Source organism: Mytilus trossulus, unplaced genomic scaffold, assembly GCF_036588685.1.
Source record: "Mytilus trossulus isolate FHL-02 unplaced genomic scaffold, PNRI_Mtr1.1.1.hap1 h1tg000128l__unscaffolded, whole genome shotgun sequence".
NCBI classification, from domain to species: domain Eukaryota; kingdom Metazoa; phylum Mollusca; class Bivalvia; order Mytilida; family Mytilidae; genus Mytilus; species Mytilus trossulus.
Window position 1 is genome coordinate 153,839 of NW_026963301.1, and position 10,606 is coordinate 164,444.

General features: G+C 32.2%; 1 protein-coding gene across 1 annotated transcript; it reads left to right on the plus strand.

The window, feature by feature from the left end:
* The first annotated feature begins 7,302 nt into the window (after positions 1–7,302).
* LOC134700267 (uncharacterized) lies at positions 7,303–9,304 on the plus strand. The gene is made up of 3 exons (XM_063561626.1): positions 7,303–7,831; positions 7,946–8,750; positions 9,292–9,304. The coding sequence occupies exons 1-3, from the start codon at positions 7,303–7,305 to the stop codon at positions 9,302–9,304; spliced, it is 1,347 nt and encodes a 448-aa protein (XP_063417696.1).
* The last annotated feature ends 1,302 nt before the right edge of the window (positions 9,305–10,606 follow it).

Genomic DNA, 10,606 nt, shown 5'->3' on the forward strand with positions numbered 1-10,606 from the left:
AATGGTCGATAAAGCTGCTTGTGAACTGATATTCCCAAATTGCAAGGGTGGTCCGTCCATTAGTCAGCTTCACCACTGATATGATAAATAAAACAAACAGTTGTAAAATATCCTGTAAACAATTGTAAATTAGCAAATTGATATAAACTCATGTTCATATTCCTCATGCAAATATGACCTTTGTTTTTTTTTCCTATTCTTAAAGTTTATATCCCTTTTGGTCATGAAGCTTGATAGACTTCTGACTTTCGAGTTTATGGATTTGACATATCCTTTATGAAAGGAAAATTTTAAAGGTATTTTGACGCAACAATATTTAATGAGCTATTTTCATTTACAGATAATTTGCTTCTTCTGTAAAATATAGACAATATCATCTTTATGCATTTGATAGTATGCTTCTATCTAATAATTTTTGAAAATAAGAACTACAATTATGTAAATATGAACTATGTTACGACTAGCATAAGTGAAAACTAAAGTAGCACTTTTACGTTGAGAATCTTTTTTTGTTGCCTAAATGAATACGTTAGCTCTTAGTCAACTACTCTTTGAAGTTCAATCAGTTAACTTTTTTATCTTAAAAACAGAATACCTCAAGATTGGTTCTTTGAGAAAGAGCTTTCTACATAATAGTGGATACAACCTTTAGTATGATTCAATATATGCAAGTACGATGAGGTATGATATAAAAGCCTTTGCGAAGAACTGCACAATTTGCGAAAAATATTTAGCTAATATCATCAGAACTGGAATATATAGATATTAGAAAATGCGGTATGTGTGCCAATAAAACAATTCTCAACACAAATCACAATTTGTAAAAGAAAACCATTATAGGACAAAGTACGGTCTGCAACAAGCAGCATTGGCTTACACTAGACAGCAATATGTAAAGGCTAAAAAATGACCAGACTAGTGTAAAACCATTCAAAAGGGGAAATCAACGGTCAAATATATTACAGAAAAGAGAAACACGCATGTCTATATTTCAAAAAATTATTGCGTATATATAAAAGAATATGTAAAAGAATATGTGATATAAGTGCAAATAAGACAACACTCCATCCAAGATAGTAAATGCAAGCACGGGAATATTGTATTAATTGTGAGATATATACACCAGATGTAAGTGCTGCTGGAATGTTGCTACTTAGAAATGGAAAGTTCATATTTGGAAAGCTGAAATCATCTCTTTTGTCGTAAAGTTTTGTATTCAACCGACCATCATTGTCAATTCCTAGATGTAAGTCAAGATATGAGGCCGATTTAAATGTATCTGTTGTACCCTTTATCTCTAGTTCGATGTGATATAAAGGGGCAATATTCTTATTAGCTATGATAGCCACTGTCATGACAAAAGCCGTGTCGTGTAGAAAGTTATACAAGGCACTGTCATGACATACATGTAATGGTTAAACGGTTCAAGAGACAACCACTGGTCTGAATTATGCTTAAACAATAAACAAAAAGCAAATGGAAGATATCTTCACAACTAGAAAACAAAGTTACCAATCTCACTGTTAATGATTTGGCCATGTCATTATGGACTTCCCGAATTGATTTTCCTCTAAGTTCAGTATTTTTGTAATTTTACTTTCAACTGATTCTAAACATTCTAAATTATGGGACTGAAGTTAACGTTGATTGTTCTTTTATATACATAATTTCTAATTGGTCTAACGGATGTCAAGATCATTTGTATTGTATACATAGTTCTTTTGTATGGACAATAATCGTTATAGATAAAAAGATATGATATGAGTGTCAATAAAACAACTCTCCATCTAAGTCACAACGTATAAAAGGTGAAAATCTATAGGTCAAAGTATAACCTCCAACACAGAACATTTGCTCACAATGAACAGCAAGCTATAAAGGGTCCAAAAATGACTATTGTAAAACAATACAAACACTTGTTTTTTTACAGGTACAATTTCGTTTAAATGTTTGGAATTAAGCTGAGGAGATATTGCATACTTACTACACGATAAGATATACCCAATGATAGTAAAGTGGCACACACAATCCTATATAACATGTCTAATAGCATATAAAGGTTGAATGACTTGGAATACAATTTAAATGAAATTATTTTCTTTTAATTGATTGCATTCATTTCCAAATACAATTCTCCCTCTGTTAGTGTCATCATGAATACTTTGTTTACATTGGTGTTTGACTTAACAAGTGAGTGATGTTTGCAAACATAATTACATTTGTATGTTTGTGAGTCGTGTATTAAATAAATATTGTGCACAGAACATGTCAATACATTTTACCTTGATACCCAAATCTCAGAGGTGAAGAATCTTGCTTAAAAGTTTTATCTTTGCCAAACCACGAATAAAAGGTCAACTCTCAAACAAAAAGGTTGAACGGTTGTTTGCGTGCCACCGGTTGCTGCAGCTTAATGTATCTTTATAGTTTTTGATGAATTAATTATAACGAACATTTTAATAATACTGATGTAAAATTAATTAATAAATAAACAATATTTTTGTAGTTAGAAAAACTTTCAGTTTTAGTCGGCATAGTACCAAAGTTACCAAGTTGGTCGTCTGTGATATTGCAAAGGCATTCATTGTCACCTTACATGATAAAATAATGCAGACATTGTCACTGCATGGAGTAATTTAGACACATTAGTAAAATATCAACACATTATCACAGTAAATTGAAAACAAACTCCAGATTAATCAATTACAGCTTCGAGCGGTGGGTGCTGTAAACAATGTTATAACGATAACATTGACAATTCTGAAATTACAAGTAGAGTGATTTAAAATGAAAATAAATGAACAAGTCATTATCAGCTTTTGTTGCCACGGTGGAATTCTCGATGTCAATACTTTTAATTTTCATTTTTGTAGCATTTTTCTCATTACAATGACAAAACTAATTAAAATTTATACGGAGTCCTGGTTTTCAGACCTTTAAATATTGGATTGGTATTATCTAAACCATTTAGTTTTAGATGTTGATATATCTGCGGGAAATATTTTCGTTTTACATTTGAAAACATTGCTATTAACACACTGATCGTCATCACGAAGCAATAATATAGTGAAAACATGTAATTACATGTACAATCATTAAACTTCGAGGTCATCATCCTGCACTACTAATCCAAATGCATAATAAGTTATTATCGAATACTCTTGCGTGGTATGGCGTATTTCGTAGCATACATGATCGTAGTACAAATGCACATGTTAATATCAATCTGTTAAAACATAGATCCTGTGTTCAAGTTTTACTTACAAGGATCTGACAACATATAAAAAAGAAGATGTGATATGATTGCCAATGAGACAACTATCCACAAAAGACCAAAATGACACAAACATTAACATCTATAGGTCACCGTATGGCCTTCAACTATGAGCAAAGCCCATACCGCATATAGTCAGCTATAAAAGGCCCCGATAAGACAATGTAAAACAATTCAAGAGAGAAAACTAACGACCTTATTAATGTAAAACAAAATGAACAAATATGTAACACATTCACAAACGACAACCACTAAATGACTTGGGACAGGCACATACATAAATAATGTGGCGGGGTTAAACATGTAAGCGGGATCCCAACACTCCCCCTAACCTGGGACAGTGGTATAACAGTACAACATAAGAACGAACTATAAAAATCAGTTTAAAAAGGCTTAGCTCATCAGATAGACAAAAAACACTCCGTTTAAATTTCGTTTTGGTAAGTATTACAGCAGGCGTTGAAAATCAAGCATTCAAATTGTTGAAATTGTTTTAAATAATTGTATAAAACCAGAGGATTTCGAAAGATCTAATAAAATAGAAAGCCGAAATGCCTGTTTTCAGATCTTTGTAAGCAACAATAGTTACAGCATCTATATTTGATTCAGAGTGTGATTACCTGAGTTGTTTGTACTTAGTCTATTTCACAGGAAAGATAGGATATATGGTGTATCGGTTCGCGAAGCAAAATCAATACGCGTACATGAAAACTTTGAAAAAGTGCAACAGTGTATTTCCCGCTGTTATTCGATTTAAAGTCACAATGAGACTTTCAGAACGAAACAAAAATGATCACTTCACTGCCACGTGAATATGGTGAAAGACGACCATTGGCACCTGTTTGAACGGATTTATTTTGTTTGCAGCAATGAGACTTTATAAAAACTGTGTGTCTTTGTTGCATGGAATATGTTTTTGCATTTATACACCAAAGACTGTCAATGTAAACAAATAGACGGTCATTTTGTTATTAACATTAACTAAAACGTTTGAACAATAAATTATACAATGATGTTTAGTCTTTCAAAGATATAGAAAAATGTGGTATAAATGCCAATGAGACAACGCTCCATCCAAGTAACAATTTATAAATAGTAAACCATTATAGATCAAGGGAAGGCATTCAGTCCATATTAAGACTTACTATCTGCTGTTTATTCAATACTGTTCAGATAATTTGCCTGCAGTCAATTCAGAAAGGGTAGACACATAAGACAGTTAGACCTATAAGGATCCTTTATTGTATTGTATGTGCATTATTCTGCTAAATTAAACGACATTCACCCTTTTTACTAAGGTGCAGAACTGTCAAAAATATGAATTTGACGTTAAATGTGCCGATGTGATTCTCTTTCTATTTTATGTGTAAACACAGGCATCAGGAAACCGGATACCTCCCCAATGCATCAGTGCATAAAACAATTTGAGAAACACGAACCCAAGATGTGTATCACCATTAGTATTTGAAAAGAGTTTATGTTTTTTTTCTTTTGCGATACAACTTAAACGAGAAAACAAATGTCTTGGTTTATTACAGAACAATTAAGTAAACGCTAAACTTTCGTGCAAGACATAAACAACGACATGTTTTTTTCAAAATGCTTCGAGTCCAATCCTTGAAAGTTCCTCTAACTTGTGACATTAGTTATACTAGCACAATGGTAAGCAAACAGTTTTGGAGAAATCAAGACCTTAATCAAGTTTAGCTGATCATGATGTTTCTGGTTTTCTTAATTCTATTCCGTACGCGTGTTTTCACAGAAAACGATGGCTTTGAATTTCATAAAAAGAACTTACTATAGTTACTTATTTTTTATTTGGTACATCTTTTATTTATAGATATACCGCATATTTCAGAGACGCCCAGGTATATTTACGCGATTTGTGAACTTTAATGTATTTCAACTCATTCCATGCTTACACAAAAGTGTGCTAACATGTACAACGTAGCTGAAACAATTAGGGGGAAATCTTTAGCATATTCGTTTTAATTACAATCATTGCTTAGATACAAGTTCGTTTGTAAAGATTTAAAACTATCTTCTGACTATCAACATCTCGTCTTACGCTTAACATTAAAGAGTTTCTCAACACTCTTTTACAAAATGCATGTACAAAGTCAGGAATATGACAGATATTGTCCATTCCTTTGGTGTGTTTTATCATTTGATTTTGACATTTGATTACGGACTTTCCAATCTGAATTTTCCTCGGAGTTTATTTTTTTTTTTTAATTTTACTTTTAACATATTTCTTTTTTTTATAAAAATAAATCATTCGCCTTTATTTTGTGGAAATGTTTCCGACGTGAATAATTTGATTTACTTGCTTCCACAAAAACAATACACATGATTACGGTTAAATATGACATGAAAATATATAGATCAATCGTCATGAAGTAGTTAATTAAACAAAAATTAGTAGAGGAGATATGTAAAACATTACGTCTTTATATCATTTTATAAATTAAAGATGTCGTAAATGAAAATTAAAATATGTCTACTCACTTACTCTTGATTCATACAACACGTAAACGATCAAAAGCTAAAAGTCACAACATATATATACTAGTATACAGAATGAGATGTTTTTGATAATCCTTATACATGTACTATATACCAAATAAATTAAAAAAAACAATAAACCTAAAACCAATAAATATCAATCTGTATGCTAGTTATGATCAATTAATAAGACAAACTTCCATCCTCCTTCGCAGTTTGCCATAATTTTAACCCAAATCTACGGAAGCCAGTTAGTGTCAGTGTGTACTTTATTTTCGACCTAGTTAAAACATTGTCACAAATTATAAACTCGTTATCATGACAAGTAACTCGTTGTAACGATATGACTTCCGTCAATTCGAATAATCTAAGTCGTTATCAAGACTAAGCTAACTGCCGCGATGATCACTAAGTAAATAAAAAGTAAAATCACAAAAAAAATACTGAACTTAAAGGAAAGTCAATTCGGAAAGTCCATAATCACATGGCAAAATCAAATAACAAAACGCATCAAAAGCGAATGGACAAGAACTGTCATATGTTATGATATTGTAATGATTATGTTTATTTATGTTGGCCTAATTTGTGTTGAATGGCCTGATAGTTGTTTACCAAATTATTATATAACTGTGCAGTTTAGAAATCACTGGAACAATCACAGATACTTATGGAATGATTGGAACTTTCTATTTGACGATTCTAGAATGATCCTTATAAAAGATGCGTAATTTAAACTTCTACGTTATTCCAGAAACTTCCGTTGTAACTTTCCAGGATTTTCCACAATGTTCCGTTCTAGCGTGTTCTAGAATAATCCGTCACAATTATATATATACAGACACTAAAGTTAAACTCTCATAATTAAACTTGGACATAGACATTGATAGACATTAGTATTCACAGCATTTTGGATTGACACTTTTATTCTACAAACAACATCATACTGGATTGTGACATTAGTAGTGAACGTAATATTCAAATTGGATTCCGAAAGATTTCCGGATACAGATAAAGATAACAGATTGGACTCATATTTTGACAGTTAAGTTAACAGTAATATTTGTGTAATACCTTTTGTAAACTTTTGTATATTAAATATTGTTAAATTTTACTATTGATTTGTGTCTTTTGTTGGCTACAATTTAAAGGCGATTTCTGGCCGTAACAGAAATTGGGGGCTCGTCCGGGAGACTGAACATATTTTATTCAAAATTTGTTTAATATTTTTATTAAAACTAGCCAACAAAATTCTACAAAATGGCATTTGATGCTGGTAAATTTTTGAATACGCCAGACCTGGAGAGTTTTGATAATTTAAAGAAAGAGGAACTAGTGTTGCTTGCTAAACAACTGAAATTAGTTTTTAAAGTATCTATGAGAAAACGAATTATAAAAAATTTGGTTATAGACAAATTAGTTGACGAAGAAATTTTAGGTGAAGAGGCTCTTGATCTTAAGGTTGAAAATGTTGACGCCTTTAAGTTAAAACAGCTTGAATAGAACATGAACTTAAATTAAAAGAAATGGAAATGAAGGAGATGGAGAAAAGAAAAGAAGATGAATTTAAATTAAAACAGGCAGAACTGGAAATGAAGGAAAGGTTAGAAATGGAGAAAAAAGAAAAAGAAGATGAATTTAAATTAAAAGAACTTGAAATGAGGGAAAGGCTAGAGATGGAGAAACTGAAAATTGAAATGGTCAAAGAAGAAAGCAACACTAAAGTTCACTCCAAAACAGATTATTTTGATGCAGCAAAAAACATACGTTTGGTTCCAAAATTTTGTGAAAAAACAGTTGTTAAATATTTTCCACAGTTTGAGAAAATTGCTAACAATTTGAAATGGCCTATGCCGTATTGGACTACGATGCTGCAAAGTGTTTTTGAGGGTAAGGCAGCTGAAATATACTCCGCACTTCCATCAGAAAAAAGTTCTGATTATGACACTGTGAAACAGGAAGTTTTGAAAGCCTATGAGCTAGTACCAGAAGCATATAGACAGAAATTTAGATCTTATAAAAAGTTTGATTCGCAAACCTATGTGGAATTTGCTCGTGAAAAAGAAGATCTATTTGATAAATGGCTTACTTCAAAGAAAACAAATAACAATTTTGATCACCTAAGACAATTGATGTTATTAGAAGAGTTCAAACAATGTGTTCATTCAGAATTAAAAACACATTTAGACGACAAAACTGTTGAGTCAATACATGATGCAGCTGTTATATCAGATAATTATACTCTTTCACATAAAAGAAGTTTCAAGGGTCAAAATTATAATACTTCCAGTGGAAATTACAAAAATCAAAGCACTGAGCATACTATTAGTAAGCCTGTTCCACAGAATAAGAGTCAGTCCAGTTATAATATGTCTAGTTCAAAATTTGATACTTTTGAGAAGAAGTCACTGACTTGTGCTTATTGTAAGAAGATTGGTCACCTGATGGCTGATTGTTTTAGACTCCAGAAGAAGAATGAACGAGATATTAAGCCAAAGACCAGTGCTTGTACGACACCTTATATTACCAGTACATTGGAATGTCCTGCGCGTCAGGCTTTTAAGTCCAGTTTTTGTGATTACATGGAGGAATATAAACCCTTTATGTCTGATGGGTTTGTTTCTATTGTTGATGATACCACTCTTCAGCCTATTAAGATTTTACGGGACACTGGAGCTTCTCAGTCTTTATTGTTAGAAGGTGTGTTGCCTTTGTCCGAGAAGACTTCTGTTGGTGCCTCCATTTTGTTACAAGGTGTAGAGTTGGGTTGTATAGATGTTCCTCTCCATCGTATTTATCTGAAGTCAGATTTGATAACTGGACCAGTTGTTGTAGGTGTTCGTCCTAATCTCCCTGTTGAGGGTGTTACATTATTGCTAGGAAATGATCTAGCTAGGAACAAAGTGGTTGCTGAACCAATTGTTACCAGTGAACCGGTGGTGGATGTTAAATCACCTGAAGATGATGCTGAATTGTATCCAGCTTGTGTTGTTACTAGGGCGATGGCTAGAAAACAACTTATGAGATATTTAGGCATGATTGGATTTTACAGGAAATTTTGTTCAAATTTTGCTACTGTTGTTCAACCATTGACTCATCTTTTACGAAAAGACTCTAAATTTATCTGGAGTGAAAATTGTCAAAACGCTTTTGAAAATAGCAAATCACTTTTAATTAATAGTCCAGTTCTGATTACTCCAGACTTTGAAAAACAATTTAAACTTGCCGTTGATGCAAGCGATGTAGGAATAGGAGCTGTTTTATATCAAGAGACAGATGATAATGTTGAAAAACCTATATCATATTTTTCTAAGAAATTAGATAAACATCAGAAAAATTATTCAACTATTGAAAAAGAGTGTTTTGCAATATTGTCAGCACTTCAACATTTTGATGTATATTTGAATCCCACTGTATATCCTATTCTTGTTTATACTGATCATAATCCTCTCACCTTCATGCATAAAATGAGAAACAAGAATCAGAGGTTGACTAGGTGGAGTTTATTGTTACAGGAATATGATGTAATTGTAAAACATATTAAGGGTAAAGATAATGTAATAGCTGATGCTTTATCTAGAGCTTATTAAATCACTTTGTATATATTATGTATTTTTGTTCATATTATTCATGATAAGTTTTTGTTACACTAAAACTTCTTTTAAGGGGGGAGGTGTTATGATATTGTAATGATTATGTTTATTTATGTTGGCCTAATTTGTGTTGAATGGCCTGATAGTTGTTTACCAAATTATTATATAACTGTGCAGTTTAGAAATCACTGGAACAATCACAGATACTTATGGAATGATTGGAACTTTCTATTTGACGATTCTAGAATGATCCTTATAAAAGATGCGTAATTTAAACTTCTACGTTATTCCAGAAACTTCCGTTGTAACTTTCCAGGATTTTCCACAATGTTCCGTTCTAGCGTGTTCTAGAATAATCCGTCACAATTATATATATACAGACACTAAAGTTAAACTCTCATAATTAAACTTGGACATAGACATTGATAGACATTAGTATTCACAGCATTTGGATTGACACTTTTATTCTACAAACAACATCATACTGGATTGTGACATTAGTAGTGAACGTAATATTCAAATTGGATTCCGAAAGATTTCCGGATACAGATGAAGATAACAGATTGGACTCATATTTTGACAGTTAAGTTAACAGTAATATTTGTGTAATACCTTTTGTAAACTTTTGTATATTAAATATTGTTAAATTTTACTATTGATTTGTGTCTTTTGTTGGCTACAATTTAAAGGCGATTTCTGGCCGTAACACATATTCCTGACTTGGTACAGGCATTTTCAAATGTAGAAAATGGTGGACAAATGCGTCCAGTGCGCAAAATAGTACACACGTACCATTCATATTGAAATTTAGCAAAAATAAATTGGGATATTTCGACGGCATTTAATAATATGCAAATTAAATAACTGAAAAAAAAGTATGCTTAAGGATACCCTCTTATGTTTAAATCATACAGTTTGTCACAAGTTATGTTCACCAATTCCAGCCACCAACCATGGAGTGTATTTAAAGGGGTCAGGGGCTCGACTCTCCCTTTTATGGGAACAAGTGCTTGATTATTTACGAAATTACTGACGCATGACTGGAGCCTCGAGCTCCATATAGGCAGTCACTCCCCCTTCCCCCAAAAAAATTGATCCGCAACTGCAACCATCATGTAAACGTCCTAGCCTCACTGTAATAATACATTTAAAATTTTGCAAATATAATATGTTTACAGTAAACTTCTTCATGCAATTTCATATTCAATCCCCAAAACATACCATTAAGGTTCCTCTA

Bases quoted from the DNA above. Each gene is read 5' to 3' on its own strand.
- LOC134700267 (XM_063561626.1), top strand. From the start codon at position 7,303: ATGGAAATGAAGGAGATGGAGAAAAGAAAAGAAGATGAATTTAAATTA. The intron at 7,832-7,945 runs GTGAAAAAGAAG...GTGTTCATTCAG, and splicing joins AACCTATGTGGAATTTGCTC to AATTAAAAACACATTTAGAC.